General features: G+C 37.7%; 3 protein-coding genes and 1 long non-coding RNA gene across 5 annotated transcripts in view; all 4 read left to right on the forward strand.

Annotated features, from left to right (window-relative positions):
• Positions 1–198, forward strand: part of LOC148743554 (uncharacterized) — a 6,884-nt gene extending 6,686 nt beyond the window's left edge. The window contains exon 2 of the mRNA XM_088740176.1: positions 1–198. This exon is cut by the window's left edge and continues 6,202 nt beyond it. The gene's annotated coding sequence lies outside the window, so the exon portion shown is untranslated.
• The window catches only part of LOC148743553 (uncharacterized), a 12,259-nt gene extending 11,205 nt beyond the window's left edge, over positions 1–1,054 (forward strand). The window contains exon 3 of the long non-coding RNA XR_015989568.1: positions 1–1,054. This exon is cut by the window's left edge and continues 497 nt beyond it. This is a non-coding gene — a long non-coding RNA (uncharacterized LOC148743553).
• Positions 1,055–2,903: 1,849 nt separating this feature from the next.
• LOC148743555 (GFP-like fluorescent chromoprotein amFP486) lies at positions 2,904–7,037 on the forward strand. Of its 2 annotated transcripts, none has more exons than XM_088727573.1 (4): positions 2,904–4,571; positions 4,988–5,206; positions 5,904–6,141; positions 6,765–6,900. In XM_088727573.1, the coding sequence occupies exons 1-3, from the start codon at positions 4,417–4,419 to the stop codon at positions 6,136–6,138; spliced, it is 609 nt and encodes a 202-aa protein (XP_088583699.1). In that variant the 5' UTR covers positions 2,904–4,416; the 3' UTR covers positions 6,139–6,141; positions 6,765–6,900. The 2 variants fall into 2 exon arrangements, with proteins under 2 accessions (XP_088583699.1, XP_088583693.1); XM_088727567.1 differs by having other exon boundaries at positions 2,919–4,571; positions 5,904–6,113; positions 6,765–7,037.
• A 9,760-nt stretch (positions 7,038–16,797) lies between these two features.
• On the forward strand, positions 16,798–19,967 carry LOC148743556 (GFP-like fluorescent chromoprotein amFP486). Its single transcript, XM_088727585.1, has 5 exons — positions 16,798–16,909; positions 17,436–17,533; positions 17,949–18,167; positions 18,846–19,055; positions 19,713–19,967. Exons 1-5 carry the CDS (start codon positions 16,892–16,894, stop codon positions 19,840–19,842), a joined length of 675 nt encoding a protein of 224 aa, XP_088583711.1. The 5' UTR covers positions 16,798–16,891; the 3' UTR covers positions 19,843–19,967.
• Positions 19,968–20,843: the final 876 nt, after the last annotated feature.

Raw genomic sequence — 20,843 nt, forward strand, 5'->3', positions numbered from 1 at the left:
GTTATAATCATCTCATATCCAACAAGAGCGAGTGGAAAAATTGTTTTATTAAAAAAACGCTCCCAAGATATTAGACAAATCTTCTCGACTTTATTTTGTAAGAAGAAACCGGATGTCACAATGTACAGATATTAGATTATGGTATATTGGCTCCTATACTATAATGGCTAAACCAATAAAAAGTCTTGAATTGCATTATCCAATTATTCAGTTTTTAATAATATGCATTGTTATTTAACTATCGATGCTTTAGTTTAAAAAGTCTGCTACATATATGATGCATTTATAAGAATTGACAAAAACCGCCTTATCGTATCGCACAATACCAGGTCTTGGAAACAAAGGTTTAGGTACCACTTATCAAAGGATTTTTCTCGGTATAAGTCTAACACCCTTCTGTCTGAAACGCTGAAATTGAAACGCTGAAGTTGAAGAACTGTAATCCAGTTTGGTTTAAATTCTTAATTTAGATCTTGTCCTGGCTCCGCGCGATACTATTGGTATTGCCCAATTAGATTAAGTATATTTTGGTCTCTCCGTTTCGGTGCGACTTTTTTCTCCGATCTATCATCAGGGCTCTGCTGCAAACTCCAGAGTATCTCGGGGGGGGGGGGAACTTGGGGGATGGGAGAGGGGTTAGAGGGTAGTAGGGCCTGTATGGGGCTTTGAAACGCAATGTCCCGAGACAACAAATGACCCACTTTGATACCTTCCTGATTTTCGTTTGGTTATGCGCTTTCTGGTGCTCCACTTAGAGAAACCAAAACCCCTTCAATTCACCGCCATATGCCTCAGCACGGACGATTCCCCGAAAAGCATTTACCAGCTCCCACCCCACGTTATGTAATTACGCAGTATATTATGCAATGTTAAGTAACAATCGAAGCTTTAGTTTAAAAAGTCTGCTACTTGTGTGATGTATTGATAGGAATTGACAAAAACTGCCTTAATACTAGTTCCTTCATACCGATGTTTAGATATCACTTTGTAAAGGATTTTGATACACTTCTGTTTTATAAACAACAACCTATATCATAACAATTTTAAATTCGCAGCTGACGGATCTCTGTGCATTGTACCTGTGTAATCCAGTATCGAATAAACTCTTTATTCATCTCCTGTCTGGGCCTCGCACGATATAATTGATATTGTGCAGTCATGTTAAGTATATTTTGGTCTCTTCGTTTGGCATGCGTGCTACTTTGTTTACGCGATCTTTAATCAGGGCTCTTGTGAATACTTCAGAAATTTTCAAGGGTTGTGGGAACGGGGTGGGGCCTTTACAGGGCTATGAAATGCAATGTCTTGAGGTTACAAATGACTCACTTTCATCCCTTTCTGATTTTGTTTGGTCTTGTGTCATGTGGCACTCGACGTAAAGGAACCAAAACCACTAGAATGCGCCGGTTTACCCCTCAGGGCCTTTATGGGGCTATGAAATGCAATGTCTCGTGAGGTTTTGATTCCTGAAAGACAGATTACATCACGCAGGACAGAAAACGAGATGTCGTGGAATATAACTTCGTAGTATTGCTTAGGCTTAAAATGGTAAAAGAGGGATTATAACAAAGCGTTCTTGCCCTATCTAAGTCCTATTGAGCCGCTATGAATAAAATCTTTATTTACGCACGCTTGTACTTAAACAAGTTAACGTGGGCTTTTCTTTTTTACCTGGCTGCAGAGATGCTGTCCTGTTAAGCTGCAGTGCAGTTTTCGTTCTCTTTGAAATATGGAAGAAACCAGCGAACGACTGCCCAATTTTTCTATCTGCATTGACCTTTTAGGTCCTGACCCAACAAGCAGCAAAAACAAAGCCAAAAAAACTCAGCAAGCGCAGCGTAAACACTCTTTTGAACAATCAAGTCCCTTGACAACTTCGTCTCCGGGTCTTTTATTTTTAAAATTTTTATAGTGACAATTAAGTTCAGTTTGCTTTGATTTTCTCTATTTCTCCCGTTATTTTTGAGCTTTCCATTTACAGTTATCGGTTAACTGGATCAAATTTTCTCGCTCAAACCCAAGTCTAAAATGTGGCGTGTTTTTGACCAGCCAATAGGGAAGTTCTTTACTTTTCTGTGCATCGTGAAAAGTTTGCACTCTATCACAATAAGTGTAGTTGGTAAAGCGATGATTGCAAAAATAAGCGGCAAAATCTCAAAATCACTTTCCAATTTCAATTATCGCACTACCGTTAATTAGACTCTTCTTTCCATCAACAATCGGTTCGTTTTTCTTTACGGTATGAACCTTACTGAAATAGGTGAAATAAAATTAATCTTCTTCACTATTGAACCTCAAAAATTAAATTCGTATTTCTCCCAGGTAGCTGCTATATTCTTTTTAAGAGGAAGTAGACAAGAGCTAAATAGAGAGTCTATTCCATACTGGATTATGCTGGTACAATTAACGGCAATCCGTCACCTACGAATTTGAAATCGAGTTTAAAAAAGAAGTGTCTTAGACTCAACGACCAAAAATCCTTTTAAAAAGGACATCTAAGCATCGGTACACAGAAACTGGTATTTTACGATACGATAAGGCGGTGTTTATAAATTCTTATCATTACATCCTACATGTAGCAGACTTTTTAAACTGAAGCCTCGATAGTTGCATAACATTTCTCAATATGCTGCGTCGTTACATAATTTCGTGGGGTGAGAGATTACAGCAGTTCAATTTATAGAAAAATCCGTCCCTTACGAATTTTATTAGACAGAAGAGCATTATAATTATACCGACAAAAATCCTTTAAAAAGTGGTATCTAAACGTTTGTTTACAGGACCTCAGCATTTTTCGATATTAATAGTAAAGTGGTTTTTATAGATTGTTATCGATACATCATACATGTAGCTACATTTTTAAAACTGCAGCGTCGATACGTACATCACATTTATATTATATGTTGCTTTGTTACGTAATGTGGGTTCAGAGCCAGTAAATTCTTGTAGCACGACATGCATGTAGCAGACTTTTTTAACTGAAGCGTCGATATTTACGTAACATTGCATAATATACTGAGTAATAACATAACGTGGGGTGCTGAAGCAAGAGCCGTTTTTCTGTGCGAGCGATGCATTTCCATCGAATAGGTTTAGGTTGCGCATATTGCACCCAAATTAAGAGACCAAAATAGAATTTATCTGACTGTGCGATACCGATAAGACCTTGCGGAGCCCAGACAAGAGATGAAAGAGGAATTGATTCTAAACTGGATTACAGCTGTACTATTAACGGAAATCTGTCATGCACGAATTTGAGATTGACCATTAGCTAAGGTGGGTGCAGTGCATTTCCAGTAGTTTTAAGTTGCGCCCAATGTTCGGTACCCAGAAAAGAAATCAATTGTGTTTTTTCTGCTTAAGTGTTCACGTTTGTGGTACTATAAATCTGGCGAAAGGTACAGGTTAGACATCAGTGAGCTTCACCTGTTACATATACTGCGTAGTTACGTAACACGAAAGGTGCAGGTTAGACATCAGTTAGGTTCACATGTTATATACTGCGTAGTGACATAACGTGGGCCGAGACCCGGTAAATTCTTATAGTAGTATTTACAGGTAGCACACTTTTTCAACTAAAGCGTCGATAGTTGCATAACATTGCATAATATGCTGCGTAGTTACATAACGTGGGTTGAGACGCGGTAAATTCTTGTAGCAGGATCTACAAGTAGCACACTTTTCCAACTAAAGCGTCGATAGTTACGTAACATTGCATTGCATTGCATTGTAATTGGTCCAAGCGTCGATAGTTACGTAACATTGCATTTTATGCGGCGTAGTTACATAATATGAGGCGGGAGATTGCTATAAATTTGGCGAAAGGTGGTAGTCAGACATCAGTCAGCTTCTGACCTGCTAGACAGACCCGCCTAATCGAAGCGCCACTTGTTGGAAACGTTTGAGCGTCAGGAAAGAAAGATCTCAAGATGTCTCATTCAAAGCAAGTAAGTAAATTACAACTCAGTCATTATTATCTTTTCTTTTTTCAATTCAATCAAGTGTTTAAACCTTTCTGTCAAACCACACCATGTGATTCCAAAACAATTTGTGAACTATTTTAGGCTTAACTTGCTAAAACATTGAAACGTCAATTGAATCTCAGCTCCAAAGCAAAAGGTTCGGAAATATTGAAACGGATTGTCACCCGTCTTCGGTGTCATAACGGTCAATTTGGTCCGTAGACTGTTTGGTTCAATGTATCATAATGTTATACCTAATAAACTTGCGGCAAAGATAATCACAGCCTCGGAGAGTTCTGCGTTATAGGCAGTTTCGATACGATAAAGTTTTACACATTTTTTCTCAGTGTATAGCCAGTTTATCGCCGATACCATAAAGGTGACAAATGTGCCATGTTATGTAACTTTGAAAACATCAAGTAAAGTTTTCTGGCGTAAAGCTTGAAACATAGGAATGTTGAGCTTCAGCTCCAAAACAGTTATTTGTTGTTTTTTTCTTTCCAATATTAAGGCCTTAGCCGATACCATGAAGATGACTTGGCTTATGGAAGGAAGCATAAATGGTCATGCATTTACCATCGAGGGAGAAGGCACTGGAAAACCTTACGAGTAAGTTTATGCGAGATAACGACCTGCATATAAATTCTCCTTTTGAGTAAATTCAGTGCTAGTCAGATAATCGGGGAAATCCTGCTAACTCATTTGTTACCAACGCAAACTTGAAAAATAAACCACATCTTGCAGACTTCGAATGGATGAGAATTTGATTATGTCAACTATGTTTCTTGTGCCCATTTGTGACTTCTGGTTGCCTCAAAAAACGTAGATACATCAGGGCTCTGTGACGTAATTCAGTTTTCTTCACAGTCAATTCCTACACTTAAAATTAACAATGTTCTTTATTCAGAAGTCATTATAAAGAAATCGCTCGTTATGAAATTAAACAAATAAATCAAGTGTAGTTGCGGCGATTTCGCTTTTAAAGTAATACCATGACAAAAACCCTCTCCATCTGAATATTTCAGAGGCAAGCAAGCAGGGACATTCCGTGTTACAAAGGGCGGACCCCTTCCATTTGCCTTTGACATAGTGGCACCGACCTTGAAGTATGGATTCAAGTGTTTTATGAAGTACCCTGCTGATATACCTGACTATTTCAAGCTGGCATTTCCCGAAGGTCTAAAATACGACAGAAAAATAACATTTGAAGATGGAGGATGTGCCACGGCCACTGTGGAAATGAGGTGAGCATTTCCTTATCAACTAACTGGTTATCAGCTTTCTAACTGGCAGACTGCACAGAAGTCTCTGATAAAAAAGGGAACGTTTCTCATCTGCTTGTGTTGATTTCGCTGTCGGGCTCTACGCATATTATTTTTATTAATGATGAAGGAACGAAAGGAACGGAGAAAGATCCTTCTCCAAATATCATTAACTGTGCTACAATTAATATCAATAATTTATAAAGCGCCAAAAAACTCTTAAGATATCTTCGATTTTATGGAGTCTTTGATATTTTTACCAGTCACTTAAACTTTCTCACATATTTTGCATCATTGCACAAAGATTTCATGGCGACGCGAGAAAGTGAACATTTATGACTGATTTTCATGTTTCTAAATTACATCACCGAAGATTAAGCCAAAACTGCAGTAAATTGCGTAAACAGGTAAATTATTTTGTTTCCTTAAAGGAATAAGGCAAACCTTAGTTTTCAAAAGTAAACCTTAATTTTTCAGCATGGAGATTTGCCATTCTGTTTTTATTCGCTTATCCTTGACTATGTTCGTTTCTTTCAGCCCTACTCTTGTTTACTCTTTTTGCTTGTCTCATTCCTATTTCAATCTTTCTTCCACGTTAAAAGAACTAAAGATTTTTCTGCCGCAGTTGTTCGTTATGTATTACCTATTCTGTGTTCTGAAATACTCTCTACTTGGACAGCCTCAAAGGCAACACCCTTATGCACAAGACCAATTTTCAAGGAGGCAACTTTCCCATTGACGGCCCTGTCATGCAGAAAAGGACTCTTGGCTGGGAACCAACCTCAGAGAAAATGACTCCTTGTGATGGAATAATCAAGGGAGACACTATCATGTACCTGATTGTTGAAGGAGGCAAAACTCTGAAATGCCGATATGAAAACAATTACAGGTTATTATATGTGTACATAGATTAACAGGTATCTAACTCATTCTTCGTGCTTTCCTGAGCCCCTTAAAAAGTATTTTTTTTTAACTACGTTATAATGAGAATTGGAAAAGTTATCAAACGTGACAATAGATTTTCTCTGCACCTCCATATGGAAGAATGTAGCTGCTAGCTGTGAGAAGTACGAATTTAATTCTTGAGGCTCAATGGTCAAGAGGATTATTTTTATTTCGCCTGTTTTAGTAAGGTTCATACTGCAAAGATAAACGGACATTACTTTTGGAAAGAAGAATTCCAGTAACGGTAGTGCTATAATTGAAATTGGGAAAATGATTGTCTTGTGGTAATAGCACAAATTATAAGCAGAAGCAGTTTTGCTGAACGTTTAAGTTACCGTCGAGATTTTGCCATCTAATTTTGCAATCACTGCTGTAGCAACTACACTTCATAGTTGCAGAGGAAACTGAGGCTCCAGTTTGTTCGCTTACTATTCCACCACGATGTTAACTTACACAGATGGAAACTATCTGGATCTCCGAGGTTACTAAGGCTTTTAAGACCTTGGAATTAGACGATAAATCAATTTCTTTTACTTTTATACCTCATATTTTAGGACGGAACGTTCCGAGTTATCCTTGATCTCTTACTCTTCAGGGCCAACAAGCCAGTTCAGATGCCACCGAGCCATTTTGTGGATCTTCGTCTTACCAGAACCAACCTTGATAAGGAAGGACTTGCGTTTAAACTTGAAGAACATGCTGTCGCAAGACTCCTCGAAGTTTGAACGTTACAAGGAGTCAAAACCGATGTGGACAAAAAGACCACATGGCATGTATCTAATTACATGTATTTTGACAAGTAATTCATTGGAATATTCACAGATTATTGAATAAAATCTGGGCCAACAATGTGTCTTTCCTTGTGTTGAGTTACACAAACGAAATAACTGGGTCAATCATGGGATAAGAGTTACTAGTTTCTTTGCTGATTACATATTTGAAGTATCATCATGGTCTCAAATAGGCTAAATGTCCGGCTATCGCAAAAATTATTACAGAATTTCCACCAACAGGTTCTCTCAATCTTTTGTAATCCTGCGGATCAATTCGTTTAGCCCATAAGTTTTGAAATTTTTTCTCACTGTTAACTTCTTAGTTGCTCATGATACATGGGTAGGAAATTTTATAAAAAGAACTTTCTTGGTGGGAAAAATATGCATGATTTGAATTTGCAACCTGTTAGCAAATTATATGCCTAGGTTCTTGTGGGACAGATCACCAAAAAAACGGCTTTTCTACGACAGAAACCTGCCCTTACTAAACTGAAATAGATCAAGAATTGTTGGTATCACAACTGTAGGCTCAAAATAGCCTTGTTTTTACTTTTCGGGTACAGATAGACCTACACCTGTCAAACCACTAAATAGTGACATTGCAAACAGTATCGAGCAGTTTTTAGAACCCAAGACACTGAATGCGAAGCCCTGCCACCTCTCAATTAGATTTTAACAGCAATCAAGTAGTCTTTCCGATGACATGGCAGGATATTATGCAAATGTATTCTCAAGCAACTCAACGTCCTCTTGGATGTATCACCCTGGAATTACACCCAGCTAGTGATGATACCAGACGATTATTCAGTCATCTTTTAAGACACGAAGCAGAATGTATGCGGATTTAAACTGAAAGATGAGAGAATGAACCTAGCATTGATCTGTTTAAAGCGTATTTCGATCGTTTCATTGATCATTGAACACAAAAACATGCTCATGTCTTCTATTGCTTATATTCTAGGAATTGTGAGTTTTAATAAGACATACCATTTCTACAAGCCGCAACTACATAGGTTGCACATAGGTCTACTCACACATATTCAGTGTCATGCTTTATTCAATAAAAGATGAAACGATATCTTTTGAGTGGTTTGTAGCTCATTGTATGAACTATTGAAAGTCATAATATCATACGGTCATAACTGTCATAATATCATACGGTATTGGCTTTAACGAGAATCTCTTTTATCGTATGTTTGGTACAGGGATGTAATATTCTTTCCGTCGCTTTGCTACGTGCGTAGTCCTTTCTATAAGAAAACTTTGGAATGAAGTGTTTACATGGGAAGATACTTTTTTTCATACTTCCAATCTAAATTGAGATCTGCCGCACAGTTTTCAAAAAAAAAACTTTTAATTTAAGGATTCAGGGGCGCGCTTTTGTTACCTCTTAAAATTTATTTGTGGGCAACGATCTTTGTAAATATGATTTAAACATTCCTGAAAAGACGTACGTGCTCATCTATACGCACACTCACATTTCGCTACCAGCCTTGCTGCTCGTGATTATCTTTGTAAAAGGCTTCCGTTCCCTTTCGCGCCGACACCGAGAACTTCTCCGAAGTACGAACACGTCTGCCAGAAACCACAAGCTCGCTTTGAAACGTAAACGGAACATGGCAGGGATTGTGACGACAATCTTAATGATGTTTTACATCACTTACCTTCCACAGTTTATAATTTTTCATCTGGAAAACTTCTGCAGCCCTTGCCAGATCAGCGAAGATTCAATAGTATTTCATAAAATCAGCGTCGTTACCTCACACTTTATATTTTTCAATTCGGCGGCCAATGCATTCGTTTACGCTTGGAGAATGCCGAGATATCGCCGGGCTTTGGCAAGCTGCTGGAAAGCTATCCGAGATAAACTAAAGTTTGGCTCGCTGTTAGTGACTTGACTCATTTTTCTTTATTGAACAAATAAGCAACAAGTGACATAATCAGGGGACAAACTGGACGCGCGTTTGTTACGCGATAATGTTAGAGTTTTGTTACCGTGTTTTGGTATTGTCACGTTACTTTTTCGCTATGTCAGGTGTTTTCTTCGTTGGAGACTCACTGGACTAGAACAGAAGGATTTGATATAGGAAATCACATGAACGGGAAAATGTTAAAAATACTGGAAAGAAGCAGACTTTTTTTTAATAAACTGACAGTAAACTTTGAGGAATAAACTCCTTTAAAATTTTGAAAAGAGTTTTCTGAGAAAGTTCCTTTGAGGTTCCAAGAAAATTTTGAAAATCGTTCTTCATCTTTGGAGCGTTTTTCAGGAGTCTAACTGTAGTCAAGTTGTGAAAGAAATGCCACAATGGAACTGCCATTAGACAAATAACTGTTATCTTGAGCAGCCAAAACAGCAGCAGGCCAAACAAAAGCTTCTTTATTTCAAACGTTAACAATAAAACAATTAATTGTGGTCTACGTTTGTGAATAAATGAAAATCATATCGTATGTGAACTGCGGTTAAAGAAATTAGTATGCGAGCGATCTTCGCAGACTACTTAAGTAGAAGTGAAAATGAGGCCTGAAAAAAAACTCGGGCCTGTACGGGATTCGAACCCATGACTTCTGCGATACCGTTGTATAAGTCTTTGAATTAGCATGTATGTATATTGGGCTCGGAACAAATTGACTTCTATACAACGCTTCATATTAATGACAAATTAAATAACTTTTCGAAGCGTTATATCATTTTCAGCCTTGAAGGATTGTTTTTTCAATATGTCATCAGCAATTGATAACATGTAGGTTATTTAAAAAAAAAGTAAAAAAAAAAAACAAACAAACATAAAAAACAAATAAATATTGTGGCGTTGCGCTTCATTGAGTCGGTTACCTGATTTCACGCGATAAAATGAATGCACTTTTTTTTCTCCGGAAGTCCATCCATTCGGAGGAACACGAACTTTCTTTTTTTTAGTCCAGTACATGACCAAACCTACAGCCAACCGATAAAAAAATATTTTTAAATGTCTATCAGGTTTCTGCTTTGTCGTTTCATTATAACTTTGAAGTGGAACTTAGCCCATTTTGACCAAAATATTCTATGAATCAAGCGAAAATGAGATGAAAGCGGTTTTAATTTTTTTCTTCCAGAGAAAATTAAGCTAATGATGGTTTCCTTCATAACTTAAAGTGGAATTAGCAAACGAAGTTCAAATCAATACCTTGTCCATTCCTCTCCATCATGTATTGAAAATGCATTTGCTGTCATTTTACAATGTAGCTTAAGGAGAATTAAAGGACAAAGACCGGGCCAACATTATTCCTCGTCTTGTTCTTCCGTTGAAACGGCTTGGGTCAATTTTGTTAACGAATGAAGGTCAATGGAGTGATGTTCCTCGTCATACCCTACGAAAGCATAGAAAATTCTTGGGTTGTCCTGTTATTGTATATTTTACGTAGAATGAACGAACGAAGATCAATGATTTTCCTCGTCATGTCCATCCGATGTTCGCAGAGAAAATATTCCGGCTGTCCTTCACATACGCCGGCATAACAAGTACATTAATGGACGAAGGTCAATGATCTTCCTCATCTTTTCCATCCGTTTTACGCAACTCTAAGCTTCAGTTTCCCTCCTCAAGTCCAGCTAAAGTAAAATTAAACGATTGCTTTGTCCTTTTACAATGTAACTCTCGTGGAATTAACGAACAAAGGTCAATGATGTCAGTTCCTCGTCATGTCCATCCATTTTACGCAACTCCAAGCATCAGTTGTCCTCATTTAGCCTTATAACCAAAGTATTATTAACTTTATACGGGTTCTTTTCTTCCAAAAAGTGAACTGAAAAAGAGTTTGATGACCTATTTTCCGACATGACATGAATTGCTGGATTTACAAGGAAGTTCGTCACTGAATGGAAGGCTAACAAAGGAACTTGCAAACTACCTAAGGTTATTCGTGACTGGCTCGTCTCTATGATTTATTCATTTCTAAGGAACTTTGCATGACGACATTTTATGCTAAAATGATGCATTAAAGAGGAAATTATTTCAAAGTTTATCGGTTTATTCGCTGAGTGATGGTCGAGTTAAAAGCTAGCAAGAAACTGCCGCATCAAAATTTTTTTACAAACTCCCCAAGTGAAGGTGAAACGGTTATCATTCCGTTCGCGTTCTTTGTGTAAAACTTCGAGCTATGAGCCCTCTCCAATCATAGAGGTTAGACGTGCTAAACTACTATGAAATTCCTCTTTCCGTCAGCACTGTTCGTTTTTCTTTGCAGTATGAACCTTACTGAAATAGGTGAAATAAAATTAATCTTCTTCATCACTGGACCTCAAAAATTAGACTCGTATTTCTCCCAGGCAGCTGCTATATTCTTTTCTAAGGGGAAGTAGTACGATACGATGAGGCGGTGTTTATAAATTCTTATCAATACATCATACATGTAGCAGACTTTTTAAACTGAAGCCTCGATAGTTGCACAACATTGCTCAATACGTTGCGTCGTTACATAATTTAATGGGGTGAGAGATTACAGCGGTTCAATTTACAGAAAAATCCGTCTCTTACGAATATGAAATTGTTTATTAGACAGAAGGGCATTATAATTATACCGACAAAAATCCTTTGAAAAGTGGTATCTAAACGTTTGTTTACAGGACCTCAGTATTTTTCGAGATTAATAGTAAAGTGGTTTTTATCAATTGTCATCGATACATCATACATGTAGCTACATTTTTGCCAAATTTATAGAGCCACGAACGTGACCAGCTTAGGCAGACAATACCCAATTGATTTTCTGATCTGACACGAACTTTGTTAGCAACTTAAAACTAATGAAATTGCATTGCACCCACATTAGCTCAAGGTCAATCTAAAATTAGTACTAGAGGGATTTCCGTTTAATAATACAACTGTAATCCACTTGAAATCAATTCTTTTTTCATCTCTTATCGGGGCTCCGCATGGTATTATTGGTATCGTACGGTCAGATAAAGTATATTTTGGTCTCTCAATTTGGGTGCAATATGCGCAAGCTAAAACTAATGGAAATGTATCACAGGTACAGAAAAACGACTCTTGCTTCAGCGGGGAAGGAGGGGACGAGGGAGGGGTGGGGAATTTACGGGGCTATGAAATGCAATGTCCTGAGACTACAAATGACTCACTTTGATACCTTTCTGATTTTTTTTTTAGTCTTGCGCTTCCTGGTGCTCGAGTTATAGAAACCAAAAAGAAAAGAATTTGCCGCCTCTCAACCCACATTACGTAACAACGCAACATATTATGCAAATGTGACATACCTATCGATGCCGCAGTTTTAAAAATGTTAATAAAAGTATGATGTAATGATAATAGTTGATAAAAATCGCCTTACCATATCGAAAAATACTGAGGTCCCGTAAATAAAGGTTTAGATACCACTTTTTAAAATATTGTTTTCGCCATAATTATAATTACCTTCTTTCTAACAAACAATTTCAAATTCTTGCATGACAGATTTTTCTATTAATTGAAACGCTGTAATCCAGTTTTGTATAAATTCCTAATCTATATCTCGTCAGGGCGCCGCACGGAATTTTTCGGTTCCCGCCTTACATTATGTCACTACGCAGGATATTTAACAATTATTCCACTGGCGCGCGTTGGATATGAGATGATAGATAGCTAAAGAGTTTCGTAGCGCCGAGTTGGTTATAATCATCTCATATCCAACAAGTGCGACTGGAAAAATTGTTTTATTAAAAAAACGCTCCTAAGATATTAGACAAATCTTCTCGACTTTATTTTGTAAGAAGAAACCGGATGTCACAATGTACAGATATTAGATTATGGTTTATTGGCTCATATACCATAATGGCTACACAAATAAATAGTCTTGAATTGCATTCTCCAATGATTCAGTTTTTAATAATATGCATTGTTACTTAACTATCGACGCTTTAGTTTAAAAAGTCTGCTACATATATGATGCATTTATAAGAATTGACAAAAACCGCCTTATCGTATCGCACAATACCAGGTCGTGGAAACAAAGGTTTAGGTACCACTCATCAAAGGATTTTTCTCGGTATAAGTCTAACACCCTTCTGTCTGAAACGCTGAAATTGAAACGCTGAAATTGAAAAACTGTAATCCAGTTTGGTTTAAATTCTTAATATAGATCTTGTACTGGCTCCGCACGATACTATTGGTATTGCCCAATTAGATTAAGTATATTTTGGTCTCTCCGTTTCGGTGCGACTTTTTTCTCCGATCTATCATTAGGGCTCTGCTGCAAACTCCAGAGTATCTCGGGGGGGGGGGGGTACTTGGGGGATGGGAGAGGGGTTAGAGGGTAGTGGAGCCTTTATGGGGCTTTGAAACGCAATGTCCCGGCAACAAATGACCCACTCTGATACCTTCCTGATTTTCGTTTGGTTATGCGCTTTCTGGTGCTCCACTTAGAGAAACCAAAACCACTTCAATTCACCGCTATCTGCCTCAGCACGGACGATTCCCCGAAAAGCATTTACCAGCTCCCACCCCACGTTATGTAATTACGCAGCATATTATGCAATGTTATGTAACAATCGAAGCTTTAGTTTAAAAAGTCTGCTACTTGTGTGATGTATTGATAGGAATTGACAAAAACTGCCTTAATACTAGTTCCTTTATACCGAGGTTTAGATATCACTTTTTAAAGGATTTTGATACACTTCTGTTTTATAAACAACAACCTATTTCATAACAATTTTAAATTCGCAGCAGACGGATTTCTGTGAATTGTACCTGTGTAATCCAGTATCGAATAATCTCTTTATTCATCTCCTGTCTGGGCCTCGCACGATATAATTGATAGTGTGCAGTCATGTTAAGTATATTTTGGTTTCTCCGTTTGGCATGCGTGCTATTTTGTTTTCGCGATCTTTAATCAGGGCTCTTGTGAATACTTCAGAAATTTCCAAGGGTTGTGGGAACGGGCTGGGGCCTTTACAGGGCTATGAAATGCAATGTCTTGAGGCTACAAATGACTCACTTTCATCCCTTCCTGATTTTGTTTGGTCTTGTGTCATGTGGCACTCGACGTAAAGGAACCAAAACCACTAAAATGCGCCGGTTTATCCCTCAGGACCTTTATGGGGCTATGAAGCATGCTTGCCCTATCTAGGTCCTATTGAACCGCTATGAATAAAATCTTTATTTACGCACGCTTGTACTTAAACAAGTTAACGTGGGCTTTTCTTTTTTACCTGGCTGCAGAGATGCTGTCCTGATAAGCTGCAGTACAGTTTTCGTTCTCTTTGAAATATGGAAGAAACCAGCGAACGACTGCCCAATTTTTCTATCTGCATTGACCTTTTAGGTCCTGACCCAACAAGCAGCAAAAACAAAGCCAAAAAAACTCAGCAAGCGCAGCGTGAACACTCTTTTGAACAATCAAGTCCCTTGACAACTTCGTCTCCGGGTCTTTTATTTTTAAAATTTTTATAGTGACACATAAGTTCAGTTAGCTTTGATTTTTTCTATTTCTCCCGTTATATTTGAGCTTTCCATTCACAGTTATCGGTTAACTGGATCAAATTCTCTCGCTCAAACCCAAGTCTAAAACGTGGCGTGTTTTTGACCAGTCAATAGGGTCGTTCTTTACTTTTTTGTGCATTGTGAAAAGTTTGTACTCTATCACAATAAAAATCTTCTTCGCGCAGATCCTTGCTGTTTTGAAAGAATTTGTTCATGCCTTTAGCTGTGCGTATATGGAGTTATAGATGAACGCGGGAAGTTTGGACAGCCCTCAAAAAGCTAGCTTAGCCTAAAAAACAAAAAAACTACTGTGGGCTGCGCCTTAAGCTATCCTTACACATTTTTCGTACTCTCCAAACTATAATATATAACAATGTCTAATTCTAAGGTCTTAACAAAAAGCCGTAGTAACCTTAGAGATCCAGATAGCTTCCATCAGAGTAACTCGATATGGTAATATGATCGTAAGCGAGAAAACTGGAGCCTCAATTTTCTTTCTAACTATGAAGTGTAGTTGGTAAAGCGATGATTGCAAAAATCAGCGGCAAAATCTCAAAATCACTTTCCAATTTCAATCATCGCACTACCATTAATGAAATTGTTCTTTCCATCAGCAATCGGTTCGTTTTTCTTTACGGTATGAACCTTACTGAAATAGGTGAAATAAAATTAATCTTCTTCGCTATTGAACCTCATAAATTAAATTCGTATTTCTCCCAGGTAGCTGCTATATTCTTTTTAAGGGAAAGTAGGTTTACTCACACATATTTAGTGTCATGCTTTATTCAATAAAAGATGAAACGATATCTTTTGAATGGTTTGTGGCTCATTGTATGAACTATTGAAAGTCATAATATCATACGGTCATAACTGTCATAATATCATACGGTATTGGCTTTAACGAGAATCTCTTTTATCATATGTTTGGTACGGGGATGTGATATTCTTTCCGTCGCTTTGCTACATGCGTAGTCCTTTCTAGAAGAAAACTTTCGAATGAGGCTTTTGCATGGGAAGATACTTTTTTTCATACTCCCAATCTAAATTGAGATCTACTACACAGTTTTCAAAAAATAAACTTTTAATTTAAGGATTCAAGGGCGCGCTTTTGTTACCTCTTAAAATTTATTTGTGGGCAACGATCCTTGTAAATATGATTTCGGGCATAAAGCAGTTAATATTGGTACACTCATAAAAAAGAAAAAATTATGGGAGCTTGACATGATTTGCTCTTTATCTCGATGTGGCGTTCACTATGAGCTGGGAAAACTCCACAAGTCGTCTCCGTTCTGACATCATCCTATGGATCATAAATGAGCCAGAGTACTGGATGACTTTAGCTGTCATTCATTTCGCCTAATCAGCTGTGACTGAAAAGTGGTATCTAAAAGTTTGTTTACAGGACCTCAGTATTTTTCGATATTAATAGTAAAGTGGTTTTTATCGATTGTTATTGATACATCATACATGTAGCTACATTTTTTAAAACTGCAGCGTCGATACGCAAATGACATTTACATTATATGTTGCTTTGTTACGTAATGTGGGTTCAGAGCCGGTAAATTCTTGTAGCACAACATGCATGTAGCATACTATTTTAACTAAAGCGTCGATATTTACGTAACATTGCATAATATGCTGAGTAATAACATAACGTAGGGTGCTGAAGCAAGAGTCGTTTTTCTGTACGAGCGGTGCATTTCCATTAGGTTTAGGTTGCGCATATTGCACCCAAATTAAGAGACCAAAATAGAATTTATCTGACTGTGCGATACCAATAAGACCATGAGGAGCCCAGACAAAAGATGAAAGAGGAATTGATTCTAAACTGGATAACAGCTGTACTATTAATGGAAATCTGTCATGCACGAATTTGAGATTGACCTTGAGCTGAGGTGGGTGCGGTGCATTTCCAGTAGTTTTAAGTTGCGCCCAATGTTCGGTACCCAGAAAAGAAATCATTTGCGTTTTTTCTGCTTAAATGATCACGTTTGTGGTACTATAAATCTGGCGAAAGGTACAGGTTAGACATCAGTGAGCTTCACCTGTTACATATACTGCGTAGTTACGTAACGCGAAAGGTGCAGGTTAGACATCAGTTAGGTTCACATGTTATATACTGCGTAGTGACATAACGTGGGTTGCGACGCGGTAAATTCTTATAGTAGTATTTACAGGTAGCACACTTTTTCAACTAAAGCGTCGATAGTTGCATAACATTGCATAATATGCTGCGTAGTTACATAACGTGGGTTGAGAGCCGGTAAATTCTTGTAGCAGGATCTACAAGTAGCACACTTTTTCAGCTAAAGCGTCGATAGTTACGTAACATTGCATTTTATGCGGCGTAGTTACATAATATGAGGCGGGAGATTGCTATAAATTTGGCGAAAGGTGGAAGTCAGACATCAGTCAGCTTCTGACCTGCTAGACAGACCCGCCGAATCGAAGCGCCACTTGTTGGAAACGTTTGAGCCTCAGGAAAGAAAGATCTCAAGATGTCTCATTCAAAGCAAGTAAGTAAATTGCAACTCAGTCATTATTACCTTTTCTTTTTTCAATTCAATCAAGTGTTCAAACCTTTCTGTCACACCACACCATGTGATTCCAAAACAACTTGTGAACTATTTCAGGCTTAACTTGCTAAAATATTGAAACGTCAATTAAATCTCAGCTCCAAAGCAAAAGTTTCGGAAATATCGAAACGGATTTTCACCCGTCTTCGGTGTCATAACGGTCAATTTCGTCCGTTGACTGTTTGGTTTAATGTATGATAATGTTATACCTAATAAACTTGCGGCAAAGATAATCACAGCCACGGAGAGTTCTGTGTTATAGGCAGTTTCGATTCGATAAAGTTTTACACATTTTTTCTCAGTCTATAGCCAGTTTATCGCCGATACCATAAAGGTGACAAATGTGCCATGTTATGTAACTTTGAAAACATCATGTAAAGTTTTCTGTCGTAAAGCTTGAAACAGAGGAATGTTGAGCTTCAGCTCCAAAACAGTTATTTGTTGTTTTTTTCTTTCCAATATTAAGGCCTTAGCCGATACCATGAAGATGACCTGGCTTATGGAAGGAAGCATAAATGGTCATGCATTTACCATCGAAGGGGAAGGCACTGGAAAACCTTACGAGTAAGTTTATGCGAGATAACGACCTGCATATAAATTCTCCTTTTGAGTAAATTCAGTGCTAGTCAGATAATCGGGGAAAACCTGCTAACTCATTTGTTACCAACGCAAACTTGAAAAATAAACCACATCTTGCAGACTTCGAATGGACGAGAATTTGATTATGTCAACTATGTTTCTTGTGCCCATTTGTGACATCTGGTTGCCTCAAAAAGGTAGATACATCAGGGCTCTGTCACGTAATTCAGTTTTCTTCATAGTCAATTCCTACACTTAAAATTAACAATGTTCTTTATTCAGAAGTCATTGTAAAGAAATCGCTCGTGATGAAATTAAACAAATAAATCAAGTGTAGTTGCGGCGATTTCGCTTTTAAAGTAATACCATGACAAAAACCCTCTATATCTGAATATTTCAGAGGCAAGCAAGCAGGAACATTCCGTGTTACGAAGGGCGGACCCCTTCCATTTGCCTTTGACTTAGTGGCACCGACCTTGAAGTATGGATTCAAATGTTTTATGAAGTACCCTGCTGATATACCTGACTATTTCAAGCTGGCATTTCCCGAAGGTCTAAAATACGACAGAAAAATAACATTTGAAGATGGAGGGTGTGCCACGGCCACTGTGGAAATGAGGTGAGTATTTCCTTATCAATTAACTGGTTATCAGCTTTCTATCTGGCAGACTGCACATAGCTCTTTGATAAAAAAGGGAACGTTTCTCATCTGCTTGTGTTGATTTCGCTGTCGGGCTCCACGCATATTATTTTTATTAATGATGAAAGAACGAAAGCAACGGAGAAAGATCCTTCTGCAAATAATCATTAACTGTGCTACAATTGATATCAATAATTTATAAAGCGCCAAAAAACTCTCAAGATATCTTCGATTTTATGGAGTCTTTGATATTTTTACCAGTCACTTCAACTTTCTCACATATTTTGAATCATTGGACAAAGATTTGATGGCGACGCGAGAAAGTGAACATTTATGACTGATTTTCATGTTTCTAAATTACATCACCGAATTTTAAACCAAAACTGCAGTAAGTTGCGTAAACAGGTAAATTATTTTGTTTCCTTAAAGGAATAAGGCAAACCTTAGGTTTTCAGCTTGGAGATTTGCCATTCCGTTTTTATTCGCTTATCCTTGACTATGTTCGTTTTTTTCAGCCCTACTCTAGTTTACTCTTTTACTCAGTCTCATTCCTATTTCAATCTTTCCTCTACGTTAAAAGAACTAAAGATTTTTCTGCCCCTGTTGCTCGTTATGTATTACCCATTCTGTGTTTTGAAATACTTTCTACTTGGACAGCCTCAAAGGCAACACCCTTATGCACAAGACCAATTTTCAAGGAGGCAACTTTCCCATTGACGGTCCCGTCATGCAGAAAAGGACTCTTGGCTGGGAACCAACCTCAGAGAAAATGACTCCTTGTGATGGAATAATCAAGGGAGACACTATCATGTACCTGATGGTTGAAGGAGGCAAAACTCTGAAATGCCGATATGAAAACAATTACAGGTAATTATATGTGTACATAGATTAACATGTATCTAACTCATTCTTCGTGGACTTTCCTGAGCCCCTTAAAAAGAATTTTTTTTTTAACTACATTATAATGAGAATTAGAAAAGTTATCAAACGTGACAATAAATTTTCTCTGCATCTCCATATGGAAGAATGTAGCTGCTAGCTGTGAGAAGTACGAATTGAATTCTTGAGGCTCAATGCTCAAGAGGATCATTTTTATTTCGCCTGTTTTAGTAAGGTTCATACTGCAAAGATAAACGGACATTACTTTTGGAAAGAAGAATTCCAGTAACGGTAGTGCTATAATTGAAATTGGAAAATGATTGTCTTGTGGTAATAGCACAAATTATAAGCAGAAGCAGTTTTGCTGAACGGTTTAAGTCACCGTCGAGATTTTGCCATCTAATTTTGCAATCACTGCTTTAGCAACTACGCTTCATAGTTACAGAGGAAACTGAGGCTCTAGTTTGTTCGCTTACGATTCCATCACGATGTTAACTTACACTGATGGAAACTATCTGGATCTCCGAGGTTACTAGTAAGGCTTTTAAGACCTTGGAATTAGACGATAAATCAATTTCTTTAACTTTTATACCTCATATTTTAGGACGGAACGTCACGAGTTATCCTTGATCTTTTACTCTTCAGGGCCAACAAGCCAGTTCAGATGCCACCGAGCCATTTTGTGGATCTTCGTCTTACCAGAACCAATCTTGATAACGAAGGACTGGCGTTTAAACTTGAAGAGCATGCTGTTGCAAGAGTCCTCGAGGTTTGAACGTTGCAAGGAGTCAAAACCGATGTGGACAAAAAAACCACATGGCATGTATCTAATTACATGTATTTTGACAAGTAATTCATTGGAATATTCACAGATTATTGAATAAAATCTGGGAAAAAATGTGTCTTTCCTTGTGTTGAGTTACACAAACAAAATAACTGGGTCAATCATGGGATAAGAGTTACTAGTTTCTTTGCTGATTACATATTTGAAGTATCATCGTGGTCGCAAATAGGCTAAATGTCCGGCTATCGCAAAAACTATTACAGAATTTCCACCAACAGGTTCTTTCAATCTTCTGTAATCCTGCGGATCAATTCGTTTAGCCCATAACTTTTGACATTTTTTCTCACTGTTAACTTCTTAGTTGCACATGATACATGGGTAGGAAATTTTATAAAAAGAACTTTCTTGGTGGGAAAAATATGCATGATTTGAATTTGCAACCTGTTAGCAAACTATATGCCGAGGTTCTTGTGAGACAGATCACCGAAAAAAACAGCTTTTCTACGGCAGAAACCTGCCCTTACTAAGCTGAAATAGATCAACAGTTGTTGGTATCACAACTGTAGGCTCAAAACAGCCTTGTTTTTACTTTTCGGGTACAGATAGACCTACACCTGTCAAACCACTAAATAGTAATATTGCAAACAGTATCGAGCAGTGTTTAGAACCCAAGACACTGAATACGAAGCCCTACCACCTCTCATTTAAATTTCAACAGCAGTCAAGTAGCTTTGTTAAAGAGCTGACATATCCAGAAGACTTCCAAAGACAATTTCTCCATGGATTCAGAGGGATTCCTCATCCTCAATACTAAAAATGTATTACTAGAAGCCTTTCCGATGACATAGCAGGATATTATGCGAGTGTATTCTCAAGCAACTCAACGTCCTTTTGGATATATCACCCTGGATTTACACTCAGCTAGTGATGATACCAGACGATTATTAAGTCATCTTTTAAGACACGAAGCAGGATGTATGCAGATTTATAAT

This window comes from Stylophora pistillata, chromosome 1 (genome assembly GCF_964205215.1).
Source record: "Stylophora pistillata chromosome 1, jaStyPist1.2, whole genome shotgun sequence".
Lineage (NCBI taxonomy): Eukaryota > Metazoa > Cnidaria > Anthozoa > Scleractinia > Pocilloporidae > Stylophora > Stylophora pistillata.

Coding starts and splice junctions, on each gene's coding strand:
- LOC148743555 (XM_088727567.1), top strand. CDS start 4,417: ATGTTGAGCTTCAGCTCCAAAACAGTTATTTGTTGTTTTTTTCTTTCC. Junction 5,207..5,903: donor ACGGCCACTGTGGAAATGAG/GTGAGCATTTCC, acceptor CTACTTGGACAG/CCTCAAAGGCAACACCCTTA. Junction 6,114..6,764: donor CGATATGAAAACAATTACAG/GTTATTATATGT, acceptor CTTACTCTTCAG/GGCCAACAAGCCAGTTCAGA.
- LOC148743556 (XM_088727585.1), top strand. Junction 17,534..17,948: donor GGCACTGGAAAACCTTACGA/GTAAGTTTATGC, acceptor TGAATATTTCAG/AGGCAAGCAAGCAGGAACAT. Junction 19,056..19,712: donor CGATATGAAAACAATTACAG/GTAATTATATGT, acceptor TTTACTCTTCAG/GGCCAACAAGCCAGTTCAGA.